Source organism: Leishmania panamensis (genome assembly GCF_000755165.1).
Source record: "Leishmania panamensis strain MHOM/PA/94/PSC-1 chromosome 3 sequence".
NCBI lineage: Eukaryota > Euglenozoa > Kinetoplastea > Trypanosomatida > Trypanosomatidae > Leishmania > Leishmania panamensis.
Window position 1 is genome coordinate 306,187 of NC_025876.1, and position 25,931 is coordinate 332,117.

The 25,931-nt window shown below is 64.6% G+C and overlaps 4 protein-coding genes across 4 annotated transcripts, besides 1 other annotated feature; all 4 read right to left on the reverse strand.

Moving 5' to 3' along the window:
- Positions 1 to 346: 346 nt before the first annotated feature.
- On the reverse strand, positions 347 to 7,636 carry LPMP_030750 (6-phosphofructo-2-kinase/fructose-2,6-biphosphatase, putative; the record flags this gene model as incomplete). The annotated part of the gene is made up of 1 exon (XM_010702716.1): positions 347 to 7,636. The coding sequence occupies one exon, from the start codon at positions 7,634 to 7,636 to the stop codon at positions 347 to 349; it is 7,290 nt and encodes a 2,429-aa protein (XP_010701018.1).
- A 547-nt stretch (positions 7,637 to 8,183) lies between these two features.
- Positions 8,184 to 8,730: a repeat region.
- A 380-nt stretch (positions 8,731 to 9,110) lies between these two features.
- LPMP_030760 (hypothetical protein) lies at positions 9,111 to 12,746 on the reverse strand (the record flags this gene model as incomplete). The annotated part of the gene is made up of 1 exon (XM_010702717.1): positions 9,111 to 12,746. The coding sequence occupies one exon, from the start codon at positions 12,744 to 12,746 to the stop codon at positions 9,111 to 9,113; it is 3,636 nt and encodes a 1,211-aa protein (XP_010701019.1).
- A 662-nt stretch (positions 12,747 to 13,408) lies between these two features.
- LPMP_030770 (hypothetical protein) lies at positions 13,409 to 21,997 on the reverse strand (the record flags this gene model as incomplete). The annotated part of the gene is made up of 1 exon (XM_010702718.1): positions 13,409 to 21,997. The coding sequence occupies one exon, from the start codon at positions 21,995 to 21,997 to the stop codon at positions 13,409 to 13,411; it is 8,589 nt and encodes a 2,862-aa protein (XP_010701020.1).
- A 2,572-nt stretch (positions 21,998 to 24,569) lies between these two features.
- Positions 24,570 to 25,583, reverse strand: LPMP_030780 (hypothetical protein; the record flags this gene model as incomplete). The annotated part of the gene is made up of 1 exon (XM_010702719.1): positions 24,570 to 25,583. The coding sequence occupies one exon, from the start codon at positions 25,581 to 25,583 to the stop codon at positions 24,570 to 24,572; it is 1,014 nt and encodes a 337-aa protein (XP_010701021.1).
- Positions 25,584 to 25,931: the final 348 nt, after the last annotated feature.

Here is a 25,931-nt window from a genome sequence, read left to right on the forward strand (position 1 = left end):
AGGCGGAGGCGGAGGACGTCGGCACGCGATTCTACAGGAACGGGTCAAGGAAGCCGCACCGACACCGAGGGGAAAGAGAACACGACGAGCGCGTGAAGAGAGGCGCCACACGGATCCATCGATACACGGCAGCAACACCAGAGCAGAGGCAAAGGAAGTGGAGGAGCCGCTCAGCCCACCACGCTGGCACCGGGGAGAAAGGCTTCAGCAAAATGTGTCGCGTCAATGAGGACGCTCGGGGGAGGGGGGGGAGTCAGCCACAAATCCCCCCGGGCGACTACGAGGGCGGCGGTGGCGCTGTGGCCGCTCGAGAGGCGTTCGCGCCCACCGGGCACGCCTCGCCGTTCTATTTCTGTGCACCTCCAGACTCGGTAGTGGCGCTCCCGCGGGCAGGCGCCCCCGTTGTTCTCTTCTCCACGGAGCTGGCGGTGGCTACCTCGCGGATGGCCTCCTGGATCTCCGGCAGCACCGTCAGCAGGGAGCGTGTCATGCTCTCCGGCAGCGCGTCTGGCAGCAGAGGGTGCACTGTGATGCCGTCCTTGACGCCGATCTCGACCACACACCCACTCGGGATGCGGATGGTTGGCGACAGCTCTGGGATGACGTCCATGAAGAAGGATAAAATCCCCTGCGCTGGCACGGCTGGGGCGACAACAAACACTGGGGACTGCGTACGCATGACGGCCATCAGCGCTGGCTCCAGGCGGACGTTGACCTGCCGGTAGCTCTCGCCATTCGGCAGCTGGGTGCAATAGGAGAGGCGCGGGTCAGCACCGCTTACGGCGCCCTGCAGGTGCGAAACGGCCTCTTCATGCGTGGCATAGTGCACCTGCGGCGGCAGCGGGGCCGAGAGCCAAGCTGCAGCCAGGTGGGTCTCGTTTCCCTGGCCGAGGCGATGGTGTGAGGCGCTGCCGGTGGCATTCGCACTCCCGGCTGATGCCAACGGCATAGTCGCGTCTGCCGCATCGTTGTACTTGCGTGACTCTTGCTGGTGTTGCTGTGCTGCTGCTCCGGCACTCACGTTTCCGTCGTCCACATCGTACAGAAGCGCAGACAGGCGCGGGTACTTCTCCTTCACCCACGCGGCGGTGTGCCCGCTGAAGCGCCCGAAGTTAATGTTATCGAGCCCCGGCACCGGGCAGAGGACCTCATCGCCGATTTCTTCTTCATCTACCTGGTCGCTGTCGTCTTCGTGCATGAACTGCTCCAGCGCCACGGCATCTACTGCGCCGAGTAGACGACCGTCAACAGCAGCCACGCCACCGCCGTCGCCATCGCGCTGCTGCGGATCCCTCGGCGCCTCGGCAGGGCTCTCGCCCTCAGCCACTACTTCTCCAGTCCCAGGCACGACAGACAGGCTGTGCGGTGACTTCAGTACTGCTGCGTCAGGAACGATAGTAGACGCGTCGGCAGGCATGGGGGCCGCTTTCGCCGCTGCCCCAGTCGCAGGTTGTCGCTCCACAGACGCTTCGCACAGAATGCGGCGCGTATCTCCGCTGCCGTCGTGCGGATGCTGAGGTGCAGGCGCTGCGGCCTTCGAGGTGTCAGTGAGGTGACAAGCCGACGCCCCGTGGCCGCTCGCGCTGCTCGGAGCATGCAGGACAGGCGCGGTTTCTTCTTCCTTAGCGCTGTCCATCAGCGGTGTCAGCGTGCTCAGGACGCTGTAGTTCGTGGCGTGTAGCACCACCATGTGCGGGACGTATCGGTCTTGAATGAAGTGCTTCAGCGCTACTGCATAGGCCTCGCCGCGGGACGTCAGCCGGTCCTCACCGCCGTAGACGTGCATGCTATCCCCGACGGTCTCGCCTGGTAGTGCCACGTAGATCGGGAAGGCGATGGGGTGAAGGTTCAGCAGGAAGAAGGCGATGCGGCTGCCCAGGCCGTTCGGCACGCGGTGCAGGATGACGTGGTGCTTGACGTTGACGATTTTGATGTACGGCATCCGCTCCTCCGGCTCTAGTGTCTCGTACACCCGCTCGTACTGCAGGATGCGATTGCGGAACTCATTGATAACGGTGCCGACGTCTTTGAGGTTCCTGAAGTCGTCATTATCGCATTTGCTTCGCAGGATGTTCTCCGTGACGATGGTGTCGTCTGTGCAGACGGACTCGATGAAGAGCAGCCGGTACGGCACTGCGTGGCGCTGTGCTTCGTGCTGGAAATACTCCGCGAGCCACGCCCGCCGCCGACGCGTCGTGTTCGTCGCGTCGAGGATGCCGACGGCGAGCGAGTGGGCGGCGATGAAGCGGACGAGGTCTTCACAGGCGAACTCTGCCATGCGCTCCCGCAGCTGCGCGCCTTGCGGGTTGTCTGGGTTGAAGAATTCGGCGTCAGCGGTGCCCTCGGCCCCAAGCAGTTGCCGCCGGTAGTTGCCGGCGTTGAACGCACGGCACGGCACACCTTTCCAGTTCATGTAGCGCACGAGTCGCTTGCTGATGAAGCTCTTGCCTCGGCCTGGCAGCCCTACCATGCAGACAATTACCGAGACAGTGTCGCTGATCGTGGTGTAGCTCGAGTAGTGCAGCGTGGCCAGATCCGCCGGCTCGTGCTGCACCTCCTGTAGGAGGGACTGCTCCTTGGCTGCGTGGGGGCTTGCCATCGGCTCCCTCACGAGTTCCACCGCACCTGCTAACATGGCTCCAGTAGCCTCGGCAGAGGTGGCAGTGGTGGGACCGGTGCTGCTCAGCAAGGATGGGACCACTACAGCGGGGTCAGCCGCCACTTGAGGGTAGGAGGGAAATGGCGTTACATCGCTGCTACTGTTCTTCATCACGGCGCTGCGGCTGCTACTGCCATCGCCGCTTGGTGAGGCAGAGTCAGTCACAGTGGCCTCCATCCTGATCGGCTCGAGCGCGGCGCGCGTCGTTTGAAGCAGCGGTGGCGCCGGACGCTTGTCAACGCCAGAATTGTCTCTCAGCTGCTGCTGACTGACAAGCATGCCGAGCGCGGCCATGCGGTAGTGGTGGTGGTGCTCCTCAAGTGACTGCTGACCCATGTCACAGAGACTGCCGCTGCCGGCGCCTACGCCACGCAGCGAGCCGGCACCGGAGGCGAGCGTCGACGATGTCAGGTCCTCCTGACTCTTGAGTGGGCCGCACACTTGTGAGTAGACGGAGGAGGTGGTGGCCACTGCTGACGCTGCTGTCGGGGCTGTGGTCGCTGATGTGATGACGCTGCCATGATCACCGCCCAACTCCTCCTGCATGTCGACGGGGAGAAGGTTTAGGGGACGCAGCATGTGCATGGGGTACGTACGCGTCGCTGGAGCTGTTTTGGTGCCTCCTCTCTCGGTCGGTGGGGGGCGACTGTCTGGAAGCCGCGGCGGGCGTAGGAGCATCTGCCGCTGTGGCGCACCACCACCGGATGCTGCTGTCGAAGTTGACGAGATACGAACGGCGGCCGCGCCAGTCGCTGCTGTTGGCGCTGGTGGAGGAGAGAGGGTAGGGGGTACCTCGCCAGGGAAGCTCCCTGTCTCGTTGAAGCTGCTGCAGTCCTTACGGTTGTGCTGCTGCTTCTCTTTTCCCGTAGCGAGTGTGCGCAGGCTGCCGCTCCGCGACCAGTCCGACAACACGGAGCCGAACTCGCCATGGGGGCTGCTGCTGCTCTCGCTCTGCATGCAACGGCGGTGCATGCTGCAGTGACCGCGCCGGTCAAGGAGGGCATCCTCAATGCCCTCGACATCGGTGTCCACGAGCGGTTCATCACCGTCATGCCAACCAGCCATCGTACCCGCGGTGGCGGCGGGTGTGATGAGGGACGTGCTGAAGTGCAAGCGTGATGGCGGTTGCTGCGCTGCTGCCTGGCTTGTCTCCTCGCTAACGCTCTCTTCGATCCCACCCGCCACGAACATCGGCGTTGACATGACGTGCCGCTTGAGGAGTTGCCCGCCACCACCAGCGCTGGCGCTACCAGCCTTGGTAGCGAAGGCGTTGACGCCGATCATCCTGGGCGGCGGCGCCGTTGGGGTGGTGCCTGTGTTCGACTCCGCCGCGATGAGGCCACGAGAGTGAGCTGCCGCTGTCGAGTCTAACGAGGACAGAAACACCGGTCTCATCGGGGAGCTGCCGTGCGGGATGCTGCTGTGCCGCCACCGCGGGGTCGACACGGACATTATGCTCAAGTGTCCCGTCAGACTGCTGTTGGCACCCACTGACTTCGCCGTTGCTGCCGCTCCTTGAGGTGGTGCGAGGTGCTGTGGCGTCGTTGACAGCGGCGGGAACGGGCACCACACAGCCCCGCTGATGTCGTCCACGGCCAGTGAAGACGCAGACTTCGGTATCGTAGTGGGTGGCGCACCGCTAGAGGCCGTCGTGCCAGCTGCAGCCGCAGTTGCAGGGGGCGCATTGGTACCCCACCCCACCGTGTGCGGCAGCGCATCGCTGCCAGTCCAGCTCTCTGCGTCCGTGATGGTGCCGGAGGCGGCAGCGTGGGCAGGAAGCTGGTTTAAGTTTTCGGGCCTGGACAGCGACGGTGTGGAGGCCGCCGATAACGAGGAGGCCGGCTGTTGGTATTGCTGGCGTTGATGGGAGAGAGGTAGCGGCGGCCCCTGTGACCCCGTGGGCGACAACTCTGAGTGGCACTGCGCGGCGGTGTTTCTCTGTGTGAAAGTGGTGGTACCCAGGGAGATGGAGCCGGCCGGAGAGTTGCCGAGAGGCAGAGCACCCGTAGCAATGTCTACAACGGGTGGCCGCTCCGAGGGTTGGCCGACTGGCGAGGTGGACAGGCTCGGGTACACGCCGGTTACAAGAGAGCCCTCGTCCATGGTCGATTTCGGGCCGCACATGGTCACAGGCGGGCCATCATCACCTCCACTGCTGGTGAATCCACCGTCGCCGCCGTCCTGGCTGAAGTGCTTGGTGCGAATCACGGTGAGGAGATAGCGGGCGACGCCGCTGTGCCGGTTTGCCGCGGCGCAGTCCAGCGGGGTGCGGCCGTTGTGATCCACAGCGACGACGTCAGCACCAAAAGATAGCAGCAGACGCACAATGGCCTGATTCCCCTCCCCGGCCGCCACATGCAGCGGTGTGCATGCGTTGTAGTCGCGGTCGTTCACGTTACACAGGCCCTCCTGCAAGAGGTACTGCAACTGCGAGGCGTTGCTGGCGCGGACGAGCGCGAAGATGTTACGCGCTGTCGCCTCCTCCTGCAGGAGGGCGAGTTTCCTCTGCAGTCGCTGTCGCCGCCGCTTGAGCTCGGTGATTAGCGCGGACTTATTCTGCTGCACAGAGACGGACGCGGCGAAGGCGTCGCGCATCGTCGGGGCCCCGGCTGCCGTGGTGAAGGGGCTGCCAGGGGCATAAATAGAGGAATGGATGACGGGGCTGCTCTCGTTGAAAGCATTCGCAGGGACGCTGCTTGAGCTCCAGAAAGAGTTGCTGGCGCCACTGGTAGTGCGCTGGCCCAGAACAGCGCTGGCGCTCAGCAAATTGGAAGTATTCGTGTGCCGCTGCTGCTGCGTTAGTAGAAATGGAGACGTGGACACGCTACTGCCACCCCCTCTGCCTGATACCGCCACTGAACTCGGGTCGGCCACGTACGGCGGCGCAGTCAAGGGGTGCGCCAGTATCGTCGCTCGATCCACCGACCTAATGCCGGGGCCACCACCAGCTGCTATGTACTGTTGCAGCAGAGCCTCTTCCTCCAGGCTTGTTGCGATAGCGATGCGGGGGCGCAGTCGTTGTTGTGCCTCCGGCGAGCCGGAAGCAACAGCATCACTAGTGGCGCCACCTTCGCTAAAGCGACTACGGCCGCCAGGGTTGCCAGGCGCACTGCATGCGTTGTCGGTACAGCGGTAGTGAGGACTGTTGGTGAGCATGCCTACGGTCACAGCACTGCGGACGCGACTAAGCGCACGAGCATCGGCTGCTTCGTTGCTGAGTGAAATGTCACTGACGGCGTCGTTGCCTGTTGCGCGTGACTTCGAAAAGGCGCTACTGAGGGCCGTCTCCGGTTCAGCGGCGATGGGCTGCGGAGCTTCCAGCACGCGTGCATCGTCGGCGCGCTGCCAATTATGGGCCATGTGCGCCTCCATGCTGGTGAAGGCCCTGTCCATGGCGGCTGCCGTCTCCACCAGGTCCTCCTGGGTGGTGGAGGCGGGGTACGCGCGCGCACTGTCAGAGGTCTGGTGTGAGTGGACTAGGCTGTACATACTGCTCTCCACCCCTGACGCAACGCTCTCGACGCGACTGTCGTCCCCATGCGTAGACTGGTCTGTCGCCTCCAAGTGCTCCTGGTCTGCTACGCCGGTGGCGGGGTGCAACGGCGACGGTGCGCCGCGCGCTGCTGCGTCCACAGGAGAAATGTCATCCTCCGGCTTCGCGCCATCAGCGACAGTGCTGCAGGTAGCTGGCTCGAAGTGTCTTAGCGGGGCGAGGCCGTGCGGTCCACCGAGGTGGCATCCCGTCCGCTGGGTGTGCGACGGGGGGAAAGTAAAGTATTGCGGCGCAGCGTGAGAGTTTGCAGGGGCTGCGGCACCCGCCGACACGGACGCTGGTGCTTTAGATGCGCAAGCAGAGAGTGGTGCCACTGTGGTAGTTGCCCCAGGCTGAGGTGGCGTGTCTTCGCCAGGCACCTTCCTGGTGGGCGATATCGACGCTGCCTCGATCTGTGTGGGTGAGGACTCCAGTACCGCTGGTAAGCTGCCTCCACCACTGGGTACTGGCGTCGCATGTGGAAAGGTGAAGACGGCTGTGCGGTCAGGGGCGGAAGACGTCGGCGCAGCGCGCTGCACCGGCTCCCTCGCCGCTAGGCTGGACCTGCCCCGGTTCGGCGCTGCTTTTTGTGCCCGGGCCGCTACCGCCGCGCCCATCGCCGCCGTCGTCGGAACGTTGGAGAAGAGCGGCACAGGTGTGTTGCGGCCGTGCCGTCGGCATGGCGCACCCTCGCGTGATTCAGCGACGGCACGGCGCTGCCGGCAGCGGCCCTGCTGTTGCCGTTGCTGGAAGGCCACCGCGGCTACTGGAGCTGTACCCCAGTGCCAGGCGTGTGCGCTTGCCGTCAGCCCCACCGGATTGCTCCGCTGCTTTCGACGGACGCGCAGGCGGCTTCTATTAGCCCCGGCCCAGGCAGCGGCTGGCGGTGTGATGGGGCTGCGACTGGCCTTGATGTACGCGGGCGTGTACTGTGTCACCTCAGCTGGGGCGTGCCCATGAGAGTCCACAGTGCTCATGCCTGGTGAGTGCTTGCCGAGGCGATGGTGCTGTTGGTGGTGCTGGGAGAGCGTTGGTGTCCCCACCGCGCTAGTACTGCCGCGCCGGCCTCTCATCGCAAGGTGCGGTGATGCGGAAGCGAGCGAGTGTATTTCGCTGCTCCCATTTCCCCCGTCCGCTGCGCCAGGCGTTGCGCGCGTGTGATTACCGCCACGACCGCTGCTGCGCTGCCCCTGTGGATCTGTCAGGGTGCGCGTCGTCAGGGGATATGCTGAGGTGGTGTCAGTGGACGGGCGATGCCATACAGGCGGTTCAAGACCGACGTCTCCGGGGCTTGGTGGGTTCACGATCAACGCTTCTGTCCAACTCTGCTCGTGCTGCGGTGGCGATAGATGATGGTGGCCGCGGTCGCTGTAGCCCTGACTGCCACCCTTGTCGTCCGCAGCTCGTGGATGTGCCACGTCCACCGACGCCCTCGCCTCACTCATGTGAATGGGTCACAGCGATCGATGGGTGGGGGAAGCAGGTGTGCAGGTGGCCTGGCCGCGTACTGTGTGGATCGGAGAGTGAGAGAGGTGGGATGCACGCTGCTAAGAAGGGTTTGAGAGGGTTGCCGCCCCCCCTCCGCCACCTCAAAGTGGGGCTTTGTTGCCACGCTACTCAGCGAGTAATGCGCAATTGAGTGGAGGAAGGGGGTGTTGGTGGCAGTGGGACGCGTACGCCCCGATGATGGATAGGCTGACGCTGTTGCGTGTGTATGCGTGGGCGTATTAGGCGCACGTTCGTGGCAGTTATGAGTATGACTATGGTAGTGGTGGATAGGTGGGGTGGGGGGAGGGCGGTTGACACGCGCAGCTGATGATGGTGGTAGTGATTTAGCGAGCGGTAGGGAATCAAGTCGAGAGGAAGGAAAGAAGGAGAGCAAACGAGAAAAACAATGTCGTCCGAGGAGGATGTGTGTGTGTGCGTGGAATCGCAAGAGGCTGCTGGGAGTACAGGGACCCATACCCAGCAGCCTCTAGTGTGTCTTTCCACCAACACGTCTACTCTCCGCCGTAGAGCGCGGACTAAACTCCGCTCTGCCACAGGGGCCCGTCGCGTGGTGCGAAGCAGCCGTAGACACACGACCTAGAGCAACGCGCCGGCTCCGTCATCAGAGCACGGCCCCCTGGCTCAAACTCTGCCCACCCACCCAGCCGGCCGCCTCACAGCCGCTCCCACTATGCCGGCCGCCAGCTGGTGCATCCCTGTGGGTGACATGCGGGCTCCCCACAGCCGTAGGCTGTCAGGCCCGGGTGCGATACGGTCGAGTCACGTTGGCACTTCACTCATCACATGGGCGGTACAAGCATGCTCACAGTCGCAGGCCGCTCCGACGCCACGCCATGCAGGACGTGACCGCCCACATCAGCAGCAATACATCGCACTGTCTTCACTACGTCGTAGGTGCGTGGCCCTGTCCCCACCAGAAGCGGCTCAGCGTCTGGCAGGGGGGGGGGGGGCTGCGGCTTGGCTTCGCCCGACACGGCAAGTGAGGGGGCGCTGGAGCCTGAGATGTCACGCGCGGAGGCGTGCCCTCTTCTCTTCATCATCGGCGAATATACATGAAAAAGCGGTGAGGACGCAAAGCGAGACAGAGCTGGACAGGAATGGGCGAGGGGGTCAGCACACAGCCTGAGGGGACGAAGGTGAAAGGCGCAGTGGCAGCGATAGGTGGGTGCTGCTGCCGGTGACAAGCGTGCTGTGCGTAAGGGTGTGTGGTGATAAGTAGAAGCAGTCACGTGTGTGCCTGCACCTCTATGTGTGTTTGCGGGCGGCAGGATATAAAGCGTCTCTGCCTGCCTGCCCACTGTCGATCTCCTCAATCCACATGCTGACATCATTGGCCTTCGAGAGGGGCGATTTCACATTACACCTCCACACAGGCGGGCCGACGGAGAGGCAAAAGCGGACGGTGGAGAGCTAAAAGGCCAGGTTCAGCAGGAAGGCGACCCAGAGCACCGCCATGCGTGTCGCGTAGACCGCGATCAGAGCGCGCCACAGACGTTCAGAGATGCTCACAACGTCGCTCGGGGGGACACGGACATCCGACGCAGCCGCCTCCGCCAATCCGCTGTCACTGCCACCGCCACCGCTACTGCCACTGCTACTGCTATTTCCACCGCCACCACCACCGCCGCCACTGCTACTGCCACCGCTACTACCACTGCTATTTCCACCACCACCACCACCGCCACCACCACCACCACCACCACCTCCGCCTCCACCACCACCACCGCCTCCACCACCACCACCACCTCCGCCTCCACCACCGCCTCCACCACCACCACCACCGCCGCCGCCACCACCACCACCGCCACCTCCGCCTCCACCACCACCACCACCGCCGCCGCCACCACCACCACCGCCACCTCCGCCTCCACCACCGCCACCACCGCCTCCACCACCACCACCACCACCACCACCGCCTCCACCACCACCACCACCGCCGCTACTACTGTTGTTGTCCCAGTCGCGGATAGCGTCGCAGACAGGGCCACGGTCACCGCCCGTCCTCGCGGATGGCCGTGTGAAGTTGACCACTGTCCACGCGTGGGGAAGGACCACGTCGCCGCTACTGGTTCTCCGCTGCGATGGCACGGCGGCCGCCGACCACAGCAGCTCTAAGCTGCGCTCGTCGACGAATGCTATCTCGGCGACGGTCAGCGCCAACGCCACAGCCACACACCAGAGCCGAGGCTGAAGAAGGACGTGCAGATGGAGAGGAGCAGGCGTTGCTAGGCTGGCGCGGTAGATCTCTGGGCTCAAGGACGAGGCCAGCTCCCGCCTAGCCGCCGACGTGCCACATTTTAAGTAGCGCGGCGACTCGTTGGCCTCCTGTTGCCGCCCTCCTCGAACCTCGTCGGCGCCGCTGCTCTTGATGGTGCCGTTGCTGCGCCGCGCACAGAGCACGGAGAAGGCGCGCGGCAACGCACGTACAGTATTGCAGAGTGGCTGCATGACGAGCTGCTCGATGTAGTCAAAGGTGCGCGTGAACACGTTGTTCGCAGAGAGGCCGTCCTCCAGCGCGCGGTCTACGACGGTGGCGCTGCCAGTGGGACTTCCACTTTGGTTGTTTCGATCGAGCGGGTGGTAGCGGCCCGCACCGCTGCCGCTTCCGGGCGGCGGCCTCAGCATTGTGGCGGATGGGGACATGTACTCTGCCTCGTCCAGCATCCTCCAGCCCCCCGTGCCGGAGGGGCCGCTGAGTGCGGCACCGTACGCGACGCAGGTGGCACCCAAGTTTACGCTGTATCTTAGCGTGTCATGTCGGTGGCGGTCGTGTGTGGCGCCACGGCTACCGCCGAACACGTACATAGCGTCGGAGCTCAGCTCGTCGCTAGCGTACGCCTCCCTGTTTGCCCCGCCACCACCACCGCCGCCCATCGACGCACTCAGGCGATCATCGGAGGAGTAGTGCAGGGTCTTCGTGGGGAAGAGCGCTGAGCGAGGGTCATCGTTCAGGTGGCCACTGTGACGCGTGCCTCTGCCAAGGGCGTTTCTAAAGGACGTGGCGTCTCCGCACGCTGCGTTCGACAGTCTCCGCGGGTCCCCAAGCCCTGCGCCGCTACTGGGACTGGGGAAGGCCACGTTGTCGCTACTGGCGGCGGTGTCGCTGCAAAACTCGTCACTGCTGCCCGCCAGTCCGTGCGTTGCGGTCTCATCACCCCAGTCCGTTGCGTGCGCGGCACCTTCGTGGTTCTTCTGCTGGCGCTGCGCCATCCAGTACCCCTCAGCCACGGACCATGGCACCGGCGCGCACCCCGTGGTGAGTAGTAGTAGACACAGGCACAGGAGCAGGGAGGCGTGGAACGCCTGGAAAGGCGTGAGGAAGAGAGCGAAGGCCGGGTAGCTCGGCTCCGGCACCGGGAGCACGTGTGCGGCCGCCGCAGTAGCAGCGGTGTCAGTCGGCGTGGCAGACGCATTGGCGAAGAGCGCGAGTAGCAGCCCCGCAGATGTGTCGCTGCCGGCATTAGCACCGACCTCACCGTCACTGCTGACGTAGGGGGCGGGGAAGGGTACCGTGATCGCGAGGAGCATCAGCAGCGACACCCCAGCGGCAAAGGCACTCAGAAAGATGCGGAGCCTCTGCAGGTAGCGTCGCGTGGAAACGAAGCGGCGATGGTATGTCGCCGAGTCGTACAACCAATAGTAGCGGCTGCGCTCCGCTGCCGTCGCCCCGACCTGCCGCCGCCTTCCGCCACGACAACCTTCTCCACCGCACCGCCCGTAGAACAGCCGTGCCCACCGCCGCGCTCGACGGGCGTCTTCCCTTTCCTGAGTATAACGCAGCTCCGCCTCGACGGCGTACTCCGCCAGCAGATCAGCATGCTGCGCGTGGTTGAGGAAGAGGCCGTTGGGCTGCTCAACGTAGCGGTGGGCCCGTAGAGGACGCCGCACCCCCCAGGCAGGTGGTTCAGCGCCTTTGTCGTCTGTGGCCGCTGCCGTTGCCGCGCTGATCGTCACTGCAGCTCTGCCACCGGCACCGGGGTCTCTGTTGTTGTTGTTGTTGGTGGTGGTGCTGCTGCTGCTGCCCCCGATGGGCTCCGGGGTCGCGCACAATCCGGAGGAGAATGACGCGGACGCCTGCACTACTGCAGCGACGGCCGGCTGCTGCCCTTTTCTGCAACCCGCCGCCGTGTCCGTCCAACCACCCTCCGGCCGCTGCGACACATCGCCCAGGCGGGGGGCAGCGCGACTCTGCAAGACGTCCACAGATGCCGTGCCGGCCCCCCCGCCACTACGGATCGATGGGCGGACAACAGCGTGGCCGAAAGCGCCGTCTTCGGGGTCCTTCTCGAGGTAACTCGGCAAATTCGCTGTTGTGGGCCGACCAGTGAGAGTTTCCGGCGGTGCGAACTTCTCGACCCCGGCGCGCGAGTCCTCCAACGTCGTCAACGCCGCGTGCTTGCGGGAGTGGCACCTCTTCTCCTGCTTCGACCCTAACACGGACTTCTTCGCCTGGACAGCCGTCCGCGACGCTTTCCGCACCGCGCTGTTGCCCGCCACGTACCACGCCTGCAGCGCTACCGGCGCACAGTCGTCGCCCGATTCGTCGGCGGCGAAGGTGCTCTTCGAGGCGGTGCCGTGTGGCTGCTGCTGCAGATGCTCGTTGGTCACGTCCTCCACGGTCGCGCTCGGTGGCGCGTTGGCCCTGCGCTGTTCTTCGCTCGGCTCACAGCCAGCCGGTGAGAGGACGACGCTATGCTGATAGTCTAGAGCGCCTCGCTCGCCAAGAAGGTGACTCTCTTGCTGCTCATGCCGTCGCCGCCCGCTCTCCGCGCGGGCTCGCACGTCGGCGCCTTTGTGGTCGCTACCAGTTAGCGCACGCACGTTTGCCGCAGCTGACCACAGCGACCGGTGACTGGCGCCAGGTGCCGTCGGTGTGGTGGCCGCCTGCATTCCTGGCGCAGCCTCCATAGGGCTCTGCGGCGTGCGGTAGTCAACATCGCTCCCGTCCAACCACTTCGCAGTGCAAGAGTCGGGGACGCCCACGACAAGCAGCGTGGTCGGGTCGCGGTAGCCCGCCGTAGTTTCCCCGGTGCTAGAGTGCCACATGCACACTTTTATGCCTGTGCTGATGTGATAGCGCAGCTCTACGATGAGGGGGGGGGGAGGGGGGACAACGGACGCCGATGCGGCTACTCCCGCCTCTCTGTGCGCGCCTCTCTGGCTGTACGTGGTGGTGACTGTGATGGCGTAACACCTACAGCGGCAGTGTCGACGACGACGACGACGACGACGACGCAGCGCTGCGGGTGTGCTGTCAGGGGTGCTGCTAGTGAGGGCTGGCAGACCTGGGAGAAGAGAGAGAGAGAGAGGACGAGAAGGTAGCAACAAGCCCAGGCGAGAGAGAGTCGATGGGGGATGCAAGCTGGAGGAGGTGTGGCTGCAATGTGGTGAGTGGGATGAGGGAGAGAGGCGCGAGAGGGGGTGGCAGGGATACAGTGCCGGCGCCTACACGCACACGCACAGACGTGGGTGTTGTTGCTGCAGTCCTCATCGCTTCTTTGCTCTCTCCCTTCCTTCCTCATCTGCGCCTCTGGAGAAGAGGCTCAGACGCAAAGACACGGAGGCAGCAGTCTCGCGTGCACAACATGAGGGGTCTCACTGGTATGTTGGCATAATAGGCGGCCAGGGATGAGAGGGAGGAATGAGCAGAGACGCCACAGAGAGAGCTCCTTCGCCGCTGCTGCTGCTTACGACTACTACTACTACGACTACGACTCCGTGGCACGCTGTTCCTGCTGGGCACGCAGCACCGGTGCTAGGAGAAGCTGACCGTGCTCGTGCAGCGACGATGGTGAGGACGGCAAGGGCGCTGCGGCCGTGGTAACTGGCAGGGGCTGAGACGTAGGCATGGAAGCGGGCGGTACGCTGTTTCTCCTCGCCGGCTCGGTTGTATGGCGTGTCCGAGCGGGCAGGAACGGAAGCGCGGAGGATGCCGGCGCGTCCCCGTCGATTGCAGGAGAGGTAAAAGTGGTGTCTTGAGCAGAGTAGGCGCGGTTTGGTTCGCGACCACTGCCAGGATCGCCGCCGTTGCCGCTGTGGCTGCTGGTAGACGTGCTTGTCAAGCTCGTGTAGGCCCACGCGGCGGTGCGAGGGGGCGACGTCGGCTGTGGTTTGGTGGCGCGCTGTTCCCGAGCACCGCGATGCCCTACAACGGCAATTGTGCCCACAACTTTCTCTCTTGTAGCCACCGATGGCGTCGGCTTCCACACATCATCCACCGCACCTTTCGCCTCCCCGCTGCTGCTGCCGCCGCGCGCATCGCCGCGCTCTTGTGTCATAGCGGACCATGTGGGTGGTGGGGCGCGCAGCTTGGCAGGGCTGCTGCGCTGCACAGCGGCTGCGGTGGACACAGGCGGCGAGACGGCGTAGGGGTGGTTGCCCACGGGAGAGCCCAGTGAGATGTCATCCACCTCTACGTGGTAACCCGCTGCCAGAGTTGCTGTCGATACGTCGGCACGTTTGGCCTGCTGGTGCGCATGCAGCGCTGCAGTCAGCGCTGCCTGCACCTCGGCGGAGGCGCGAGGAGGGAGGAGGCCCGACGAACCTGTCGGTACCGCTCTGTCCTCTTGAAACTTCTCAGCAGAGGGGAACACCACAGAGTTGCGCCCCGTCGTGTAGTGTGTCGTCGCCGTGCTCGCAGAGGCGTCGTCGCGCTGCATGTCGAGCACCGGCCGCGCCTTGCGTGTAGGCGGGCGCAAGTAGGCCATTGACGTCTCTACCGGTGCACCCGACGAGATGCGGTGCGGCACGCATGTGTGTTGCGCACGGCTGTACCAGTCGCCGGTTATCCTCGCCCGCCCTAACGCCTGGTCTGTGAGCAGAGATGACGATGACGACGACGACGACGACGACGTGGGCAGAGACGACGATAGTGACGACGACGTGGGCAGAGACGACGACAGCGACGAGCACGAGGACACCGTTGTCGTCGAGGAGCCGAGGTTGCGCGTGGAGGGGCGTGACGCGGCGTATCGCACGAAGGGGTCTGGTAGTGGTCGGTGAGCAGCGGTCTCTGCAGGTGGTGCGGCGTCATGCAGTCCCGCCGTCTGCGCCGCGACGGTGAGGTCCTCTACCGGGGAAGCCGAGGAGATGCCGGTCCCCGTGCCGCGCATCGATAGCCGTTGCTCTTGCGAGGCGCCAAACTGCCGCATCCGCTCCAGGACAAATTCCATCACCGGATCCCGCACGAGAGGCGGCTTCTGCGATGGCGGCGCACTGACTCTCGACATGGCTGTCTCTGCCGCCTCCCCGTCCTCGTGCCGTGCTTTATCGGGGGCCGCGTTGGTCCCAAGTTGTTGTGGCAGAGCCGGCTTAGACTGAACTGTGGAGATCGCCGCCACCGACGGTGAGGGCGGTACTGCGAACATACGTCGCTCTGCGGCGGCCTTCGCAACTTCGCAGAGCAGCTTGTGGGCCTGGCGCTGCTCCTCTTCACGGTCAGTCAGGTTGGTGCGCTGCAGCCGCTCCTGGTCGAGCAGTGCTGACTGAAGCAGACGTAGCAGCATGAGCTGCGGTGGGTCGCGCGAGGCCGTGCGATCTGCTAGGGCTGTTGTGCCGTGCACATGCGCAGAAGTTATATCCGCAACGGTTACCACTGGCAGCGGCAGCGGTGGCGGCACTGTAGGCAAGGTGGTCGATACAGCCGGAGCCGGCAGGCCGCCGTAGTCGGAGGTGGGCGCTGCCACACGCGTGTGCTCGTCTACCACCTCTGCCTTCACCTCCGCCACAGCTAAATGGGTCTCCACCTCCACAATGACGTCCCTGCGGTCCTCGAGTGCCATCCACCGGCTGGGGAGTTGTTCCTGTTGTACTGGTGGGTATGACTGAGGACAGTACTGCTGCTGCTGCGAGTCGTGCACGGGCATGGCAGCGGCGAGGTCGCGCAGCGTCCCCATGTGGTGCACGACAGGGCTGAGGTCGACCACAATGCGCACCTCCTGCGGGGTTGGCTCTGCTGCTCGCAGCGCCGCAAAGCATGTGGCGGCGTGGTTGTCGCCACGTGGTGGCGGCAGGACCACTGTTGCCGTCGCTGTGATCGTGTCTGCCTCACTCTGCGCATTCCTCACGTCTCTCGGTGGCGGTGGCTCTTGCGGTTGCGGCGGTGGAGAGTGAACATCTCGCAGCCACGCGGTGGGTGCGGTGCGGGGGATGCGTACGCTTTCATGAAGTTCGACCTCCGCTGCCGAAGGGGCATCCATGCGTGCGGCAGGGGCATCCATCACTGTTGTCTCACTGGTGGCGGCGGCAGTTGCATCGGGAGAAGTGGCGGCTTGGCACGTTTTCTTGCCACAGCGAGAGCGCTCTAGAGCGGCGTGCACGGCGTCCTCCAGTGTTGCTTCCGCGAGCGCGCGAGCGAGATCGGCGTCCAGCTGGGGCTGCTGCTGCGCCTTTTCCCGTCGCCCATGCGCCTTCTCCTTCATGGCGGCTCCGGATGCCCTCTCTACCTCCTCCTCAAGGCAGCCGGCCAGCATGAGACGCAGAATCTCGTGTTCCAGGGCAGCCATAACCTGCCGTACCAGGTCCGGCTGCGAATGCTGGTGTTGCGTCTCAAGCACACTCAACACGGTCGCATCAACGAGCTGGCGAACGAGAGCGGCGTCGCGCAATGCAATATCCACCCCCGTTACCCTGCCTGCGGATACGTTGCCCAACACACTGGCGGCGCCGAGGGAGGGCGGTGCTATGAAGCAGGCGCGGATCTCTGACAGCCGCCTGCGCGCCTCCCTCAGTGCCTGCGCCTCTGCCGCCATGCGCGGCGAAACATACATGCTGCCCCCCTGAAGCGATGGGTCACCATAACTGAGCTCTTTCTCGCGGTAGCACACAGCGGCGGCGGTGCTGGCAGGACGAGGCAGCCTCGCGACAAGGGTAGACGCCGCGTCATTCTCTTCTCCTTGACAGCGCCGGCGATGCTCTGGGGCCCGAGAGACCGCCTCCAGTACGCCGGCGTCTTCCGCCGCGAGTGCCTGCGCATGGCTCTCGACCTCGCGCTCCGCAGCGGTATAGAGGACCCACGCTCGTGTGTAATCAGTCAGCATCACTAGCGGCACTGGCGCCACGTCAAGGCTGCTTGGCAGCGCACCGTCACTGTCGTCTCCGACGGCGCAGCTGTCCGTGGCATTGATCAAAACCTCTGCTGAAGCACCGAAGAAGACGCCATCGCACGGGGGGAGGGAGCCCGCGACATTCACTGCGGTATGCCCATCATCATCATCATCATTGCCTGTTGATCCGTCGTCGTGCACCAGCGTTGCCGCCGCCTCAGCTTGAGGCGGCGCTGAGCGGGGTGGCGATGTGCATGGCGATTTCTTATGGCGGAGGTCCCTGACGAGGCTGGCACGGTGGTGCAGCGCCGCGCGTAGCTGTGCATCCACCTCCTGTGGGGTGCACGACCCAGACGTGGCCACTGCGCCACCAACCGGCTGGGTCAGCACTAATAGCGGCCGCCCAATGGATGGCCTGCCAGCAGTCACCCCGGCAGCCGCGACGACAGCATCCGCCGTCTCCTGATCCGAGGCTCTCGCGCCATGAGCGTGTCGGCCACCCACACAGATGGCCTCTGACCACATACCGCTGTATTGGGCCGGCCTCGTTACGACGTCATGCGGGGCGACGGGCACTGCGTATGCAGTGGAGGACGCGACCACGTGCGAGGGTGCTGTGCCGGCCTCGCTGCAGAGTAGGCTCACGACTTCCGTGTCGAAGCGGTGAGGGAGGGGGAGGTTGCTGCGGTGAGCAACACCGCCGCTTGAATTGCCAGTGGTGGCGTACGGGGATGTACCCCGCCAGCGTCGACCCGTGGAGGGCCCCGGGTTCTTGAAACCGCTGCCTACTGCTCGACCGCCACGGTTACGCCCGCTGCCGCTCCACTGCGACTCTGCACGTCTCCTCCTCGCGACCTTCCCGCTGTCGGGGCCGCGCGCGCGCCGCTTGGCAGCCGCGGACGACGGCGACGCCGACAGAGCTCTGCGCGGGGCAGCCTGGTTGAGCCTCTCTACTGCCGCCTCCCCGGTGTTGGGGGAGGGTGCTGGCTGGGAGAGGCGAGGACGGCGAGGCTGGACGCCATAGAGGCGTGTACCCTCTGCAAGCCCTGCGTCGTGCGCTGCCGCCATGGCGCATAGGTCAGACAACTCGGCCATTAGCGCTGCCTCGCCGAGACGTTGGCGCGTGGTCGTGTCCTCCTCAGGAGGGAGTTGCACATGCAGAGGGAGCGTCATGCGCCCCTGTGTCCGCGGCCGTCGCGGCGGTGGCCCAGCATCGCCGCCATACACGGCACGCAGCATCTCTGGTGTGTTCGTGGGCGGCCCTGCACCGGCAACCGCGACTCCTGCTTGTGTGGAAGCCGCCGGTGTTGGCACAAGAGCTGACACAGAGGGGGCCACGGATAGCGTTATGTCAGGGGTGTGGTGTCGCTCTCCTCTCTTGCCTGTTGCCGTTGGCGTCACCGCGCCTTCTTCGTAGTTCTGCTTTGCCGGTGAGGCGTGCATGCCCCGTGACGGTGACGTGGCCGTCGACGACACTGAGGAGGGCGCGGCATTTGTTGTACTGGCTGGACGCCGCAGTGGGCTCGTCCGCGATGCAGCGTCCGCGATGGGCCCATGCACCGATGGGTGAGGGGGCGTCCCAGCCGTGACCGCAACGCCTGCTGCTGTATACTTTCTCCCAGTGCCACTGTTGTCACTCTCATCAGGGCCGTGTGCCGCCGCCAGGGATGGAGCTAAGCTGCCGACGGGCCGCTTCCGCTGCTGTTGCCGTCGACTCTTCTGCATGACGCCGGGGGCAACAGTCACCCCAGCTGGAGGCCCCATCTCTACTTGTTTGCCTCCTCCAACACCCTCTGCCGTTACGTAGCTCTTCATCACATCCACTGCACCTGCGAGCATGTGCTTCGTCGCCTGCTCATGCTGAGTTTGCTGTCGCTGTGCTGCCGCCGCTTGCGAGGCGGCCAGCTTCTGGACGAGCGACTCCTGCTGCTGCTGTTGAAGGCGAGACTCCCGCTGTAGCAGGTGCACCGTCTCGCGATGGTGACGTAGCATCTTCTGCTGCTGGCTCTGGAGGAGCTCGGCGTAATGTCGCCGCTCCTGCTGGCGCTGGCGGCGCTCCTCTTGAAGCTGGCGGTCGTACATGGTACGGAGACGGTCCAGCTCACTGACGTAGTGGCGCGTCTCCCGCTCTGCCAGTTCGTGCAGCGCGGTCTCGTATGGCTCTCGCGGTGTCGAGGCGCCGTTGCCCATTGGCGAGGCGGGAGTAACAGGCGCCGTGTGCCGCGTGGGACGTGCCACGACGGCGTGGAAGGGTGGAAGTGGCCGTGACGGGTCCGCTGCGGCGCCGCGAAGCCCGCTGGCAGTTATCAGCGCCTGCGCCGCTGGACGCGGTAGGGATGCGAATAACAGCTGCTGATGTTCCTCGTGCTGTGCTTGCACTTTGTGTGCCTCTGCGGCTGTCGGTAAAATTGTCTGCAACCCTTCTCTTCCCCTCACACCCGTGCTGAGCTCCACTGACGACGGCTGGCGAGCAGCCGCCGAGGACACTGTCGGCGACGCTAGGCGTGCTCGCACGGCAGCGTGTGCTGACGCGCTCATGCAGCTCACATCGCGGCAGACTCGCTCCAGAAGACGGCGCTGGCGGCTCAACTCGGCCTGCAGCTCGGTAGGGATGGCGGGCATCGCCGCGACGATACGTTGTACAAGGGCGGTCTGCGCTGCCACATCCAGCGATGCGGAGGCCAATCGATGTGGGCGGTGCGTCTGCGCCACTGATGGAGGTCCGCCTACCTCGTCGTTGCTGTTGCTGCGTTTCTTTCCCCTCTCTGTGCGTGCTCGGCCAACATCGTCATTGTCCTGCGTGTCCACCGCAGCTTTGACGACTCCCTTGACATTGTGTGTATGGAGTCTAGCAGAGGCAAGCCATGCGGCAGCAGCGTCGGTGGAGCTGAGGCTGTACCGCAGGAGGTCTTGCACCTCTGTCGGGGTGAGCCCAAGCTCAGCTGCCGCTGTGGCCCACGCCGGCCCGGAGCGGAGGAGGGCCTCACGCTTCATCGAGGCTGGCGAGAGACCGCCCAACGCACATGGCGCGCTTGATAAGCGATGATAGCGACTGCTCTCTGAAGCTTTTCCTCGCCCATCGCCACATCTCCCTTCCTGCACGCCCCGGCTGTGGCAGCCGGTGGTGTCGTACTCGCTATCGTCGTCGTCTGAGGCGGTCAACGAGGTAGACGAGCGAGCGGTCGTGTCCAGAAGACGCCGGGCGTAGCTGGCGGGATCAAAGTTTGCTTGGCTGCGTTTCCGCTTGTGCGTTCGGCGCTCCCGCGCCAGGGAGGCGGTGCGTTGTCCATCAAGAGCGTCGACGATCTCTGTTAAGGAGGCGGCGACCCAGTAGTCGGAGCTGGGGCGACGGAGCCCCACCACGCGGGTCCTGCGAGCGCTGTCGTGCCGCTTGTTATGCTCCGTTGGCGTGCTGCTGCTATTAGTGGCCGTCGATGAGGCCGATGAGGCGTTGGTGGAGATGTCACAAGGGGAGCAGCTCTCCAGTCCCTGCATGCCTTTAGGCGGCGCCGCAGCAGGGGGGCATGCCTCCGGTGGTGTCGCTCCGGTCGCTGCCGCCGCAGTCTCTAGGCGATGCCCGTGCTCGCGCAGACGTCGCTGCACAGCTTTCAGCTCTTGCAAAACAGCTGCGCTCTCGGCTGCCGGCGACATCACCGGCAGGGAAGCCGCAAGCGTGAACGAGGTCGGGAGGGTTGTGGTAGGGGCTGACATCGACGACGCACCAGCGCGTGGGCTCGCGACGTTGTGGGTGTGGTGTGGCGGTGAGGCATGTCGTTGGCGCTCTGTGGCGCACGTGGCAGTCGCTTCTCTGCCCTGCACAGCCGCCTCGGCGTCGGCCTCGACTTTCAAAAACTCCGCAAACGCAGTGGGCAGTGCCGGCGGTGGCGCCGCCGCTCTCATCGAGTTCGGCACCCTCGTAGAGGCAGCGCCGGCGTGTCTGTCAGTTACTGCACCGCGAACACCAGTGTGGTGGAAGGCCCGTGCCACGACACGTGGCTCTGTCGTCGGCCGCCACAAGCGCTCTCTGGCCTCTGCAGCCTCCAGCCCTGTCACTCCGCCCGCGGCGTCCTGTGTGAGTCCCGTGCAGGGACTATTGCATAGCAGGCGCGCGCGCTCTGTCGCCAACGTCGACTGCACAGCCGACTGCATGGCCGACTGCGTTGGTGCGACGGCAACGATGTCCGCCAACGTCTCCGCTTGCTCGCCCCCGTCGCTGCCCAACAGTGCCGCCGCCTCTATCAACGCCGATGCAGAAGCTGCGGGTGGAAGCGGCTGGAGCCTCAGAGCTTGTTGGTGAAGCGGCGCCAGCGTAGGGTCCGCAATTTTACAATCGTCCTCGCTATCATCACCATCGCCGAGGTCCCCTTCAGTTCGACCGAGGCTGGCGAGGTGCTGCGCCCCGTGCTGCTGCAGCCGCACTGCCACACCGCCGCCGCATTTTCGGCGTTTACTCGGAATTACCTCTGCCAGGATGGTGTCAGCCGCGTCCACGACCACACCTGCGGCTGCCGCCTGCTGCTGCTGCTGCTGCGACGGCGGTGAGCCCGGTCCGACCGTAAACTGCTCATCCAGGACAGCGTCGATGAGTGAGCGGTACGGCGATACGGCTGCCGACGTCCCCCTCACCGCTGTTGCCAGACGGGGTGCAGTCCCGGGCTGTGTGGAGCGCTGCTGCCGCTGCTGTTGCTGTGATGACTGCGTGCGAGCTGCTGACGTGCTGCGGCCGCCAGCAGAAGGCACTGCTGTGCTTCTCAGCGGTGGCACTGAGGCCTTTCCAAGCGGCGGCGATGATGGTGCGGGCGGTGGTAGTGGCAGAACAGATGTCGGTGGCGACGGAGTGGTTCGGCTCTCCGCGGTGGTCGCTGTTCGGGAGCGTTGTAGGCACTGCCTTCTAGGCGGTGCCAGAGACGTGGAGGGAGAGGGGGCTGCAGAACGCACTGCGGCCGAGTTGCGAGGGCTGCGGCTCCGTGCAGTGGCGGCGGTGGTTGTGGTGAGGTAATGTGCCGACGCGCTCGCTGAGGAGAGGGGCCGCCTGCACCGGCGTGTCATGGGTGAGGCGGGCAGAGGCAGAGGGAGTGGAACGTCTTGTTGCTGGTCACATGATGCCGATGGTGGAGACTTTAGAAGCTGCGGCTCCGCATCAGCGGAAGAAACCAGCGGTGGTGGCGACGGCGACAGAGGCCTTGATGCGAGTGCTGGCACGTCAAGCAGAACCGAGGTCGCTTCCTCTACTCCATCCGCAGTGGAGGTCATGAGGTGTGCTTCTAAGAATACGTTATGCGCCGAGGGGCTGGGGCTGCTCCACCCGGTGAAGGCCGCCCCTTCCCCCTTTCCTTCGTTCTTCGGTCGGGAAGCGCCAGGAGTGGTGATGCCGTTGTGGTTGCTCGACACACGCACACGCACACACAAGCTTGCTTGGCTATCTATGGGTGTGCCTGTGCTGCTGTTGCGCGAGCGCCTCTTGGTGTGATGTTGGTTGAGCGCGCAGGCACACTCAGGGGCTCGAGGGTGCAGTGAAATGGATGACCGTGTCTCTTTCCCCTCACAAGCGTTCGCGGCGAAGGCTCTGATGAAGGGCGGAGCAGTGGCATGGAGGTGTGTGATGTTGATTGGTTAAGCGAGAGCGAAAGAGACACCGAGTGAGGGGTGGAGTTGGACGCGAGGAGTGGCATGGCTGTGCATGTGCCCATCAGCATCCCCCACAGACGAAGATGGGGACGGATGTACGTGCGCTGCAAGACGTGAGAGATGCCGCCTACGCAAACTCCTTCGCTTGCACGTGGCGAGGCAAACATGCATTGCGTAGGGGTGAGGCGTCGCTGCGCGCCACGGTCCGATGAAAAGGTAGTGGCGGCGAGTCGCAGACAGGTACCCCTGAGGGCAGAGGAGTGGCGCCTGCGGGGCTGGCTGACGCAGTACCCGCAGCAGCCACCGAGACGGCGCCTCCAGCGTGTTGTTCTACCACCACTGCGACCCCCCTCCTCGACCCCCGCTTCACGCTGTCCGCAGGTAGATACGAATGGTAATGGTAATGCCTTCGCTGGGGCTGTCGATGACCGGCAGCACGAGCGCGTCGCGGTAGTACGTCTTCCAGGTGTTAGGGAGCAAAATGGTGGCGGTGTTCGGCACAGTCAGCCATGCGTTCCAGCACGGCCCGGCCGACACAGCCACTGCAACGGAGAGGCCACCGTCGATGCAGTCGAGGAATGTGGTTGTAGAGGTAGCTGCAGTCCTCGCCGCGGTAGACGTAGAGCGCCAGCTCCCCCTTGGCATCTGCCGGAAGGAAGGAGAGCAAGACGTGGGTCAGAGGAGAAGAGACTACGACCACTTCGCGTGTGCGTGTGTGTGTGTGTAGCAGCTTGTGAGGAGGACAGCACCTCAGCTAGCGCTACTGTCCCGCCCCGGCCCAAGCCGCGCGGATGGGGGAGGGGGGGAGGAGGTGCGTGGCAACACAACGGCAGCACCAGCGTTCCCACCGAGACGCACATGCAGCTGGGAGGGCGGAGCGGTGGTGGGAGAACTTCATCATCGTCATCATCATAGCAGGAGGAAGGCGAGAAGGTGGAGATGCACGCGAGGGCGCAAGAGGAAGGGGGTGTTGTATGCCAGAGGATGAGCAGCACAGTCGACGCTCATGGAATCACCCACTGATGCACACAGGCGTACTGGACGTATACAGCGCTGAGAGAGGGAAAGCGAGCGAGCAGGCGAAGGGCTCGATAAGTCTTACTGCCGCTGTTGCTGCTACGCTTTCGGCGTCACGGCATACTGGCACGGCTGCACATGGCGAGCGCGCCTTTCTTCCGTGGATGTGGTGCTGCTATCAGCGAGACCGCGTCAGAATGAGGCGATGACTCCTGGGCTTCGCGTGCGTTGACTTGTCTCTGCTGGGTAGTACGGGTGGCTGCGAAGCACGACGCAGAGGGAGGCTGTGTGTTGCAGCGACGTCATCGGCGTAGACGTCAGGCGTCAGCGCGGGTGCGACTGCGCACTGTCGCCGAGGCGGTGCTTTCCGCTACGTCTTCATCACGGTGATTGGCACTGTGATGCTGCGTGTGAGCGGGTAGTTGAGCAGGGGGGGGTCTCCGTGGCTCGGGGTGACGTTGCACAGTGCAGAGCTGACATGGCGGCGCATTGTCGAAGGGCACTATAATGCAAGCGACGAGAGTCGACGGGAACATTTAAGGAAGGCGGACAGGCGGGGCCGCCGCGGAGGTGTGCGCGCGTGTGTGGGGCTGCGCATCTCCTGACTGACTCCGTCGGGCCGTGAGGCGCGGACACAGGCGCACCTACGAAGCGACAGAGAGAGGGGAGGGGGGCGGCATAGAGGAATGGCGATACTGCCTGGCATGTGAGAGGGTGTCGTGGGTGTAAGCCCAGCACAGGTGATGGTGGGGGTTATGGGGGGAGGACGCTAAGAAGGGCCCCCTCAAATCCCCCCTTTCCCTCTTCCCACCATAGACCACCTCTCCGCGTCACTGATGCTCCCTGCGGAGAGATGAAAAGTCCCTGCTCTGTCCACTCGTCTCCACACGCACGCCCGCTGCGTTACTACCACTCTTTCCCCTTTCACGTCACAGTCGCTCCACCTGTGCGTCTCTCTGCCGCATACGACGTGCTGTGCGCGCCATTCCGCATCATCGTGTGGCGTTACTGGACGCCCTAGACGGAATCGGGTCACGCATGCACCGGCACGCGCCTTGCGTTGGTGGGAGGGGGCGAACGACGGGCGGGAGGACCGCAGTATGGGTGAGTGCGCAGGCATGCTTGTTAGCACAGTTCTCCCCCTGAGCGGCAAGAGCATCCGTCCTCACGCTCTCTTCCCTCATCGATCGAGGAAGTGCCGCTCCCAGAACGTACGATTTTTCTGCTCGATTGCCAACTCAAACACCTCCGTGTGACCGAAGTTCCCCTTCTCCTCGCGTGAGCTTTGCTTGTGGCGAAGGCAGATGGGCTCGTCGTAGTGCACGATCATGTTCAAGGCGCCGCCGGTGATAGGGTCCTTGGCGACGACTGACTCGAAGGGCGGCAGCACTTGGTCGATGCGGTGGTCCTCGGGGCCGCAGTGGACCTTGTATTGGTTCCAGCGTCCCTTATGCACCTCCTTGCGCTCGATACAGTAGTTCGCGTACCTCTTCATGAGCGGGTCAAGCATTATGCTGTAAGACTGCGGCGTCTTGGTCATGTCGGCGAGTTTGAGGCTGTGCACTAGGTGGTGGTTGTCGCCGCGTGGGTCGAAGCGAAAACAGCCAAAGGCGTCCCGCTCCAGTAGCAGGAGTTCCTTCATCAGCTCCTCCACTACCAGCGGCATTGCCTCTCCGAGGCGCTCCCCCGTCTCCACGTTGCGCGGGTGTCTGTCGAACTTGAGCGTCATCTTTACCAGGAAGTTGTCGGTGCGAACGTCAGAGGCGATGATGGTGCGCACGCCGACTGCCGCGGAGACGTAGGGATTGCTCGACACCGCCATCAGCCGTGCGTAGTAGCTGCACGCCGCACGGAGCTCGTAGGCGAGGAGGCGGCGCAGTGGATCGTGCGTCACAGCGTGCCATGCCTCTCGATCGCGCGGGTCGTGGTGTGCGCGGCGTCCATCCTCGTTCACACCCATCTGCAACAGCGTCTTGCGGCACTCCACCTCTGCATCCTCGAACAACTCACGCAGCTCGCGCTGCGGCGCGTCACCCTCCAGCATCCGCTGAAACCCCTCCGCGAGCAGCATTCGCGGCAGCGACGGCAGCGGGACGGCCTCGAGGGCGCCCAAGAAGCAGCGAATGAGGCGATCCTGATGGAGGAAGGCGTGGCGCAGGTAGATGGAGGGTGGGCCGGAGCTGTACACACGCATCGGAATTAGATGGCGCAGGAAGGAGCGCTCGTTGTCTGCCGCGGGCGATGGCGCAGGGGACGGTGCTGCTGCTCCGGCAGAGGGGGAGCCGCTTGTGGCCCCTGCGGCAGCGGTAGCCGCTCCTTGCTGGGACACCAAGGTTTGCAGCAGGCGTATGCGTTGCCACATGGTCGGCGAAGGACGAATGGGCGGGCGGGTCAAGTGCGTTGGGGGGTGGGTGGGTGGGTAGGTGGGAAGGGGAGGGGAGGGGGCCCACCTGAGCGAGTGCCGCACGATCTAGCCGACAGACGGCGCGCAAGATGTGGGCCGATCGATGTATGCCTCAGTTAGGAGGGGAGGGTGGGAGGG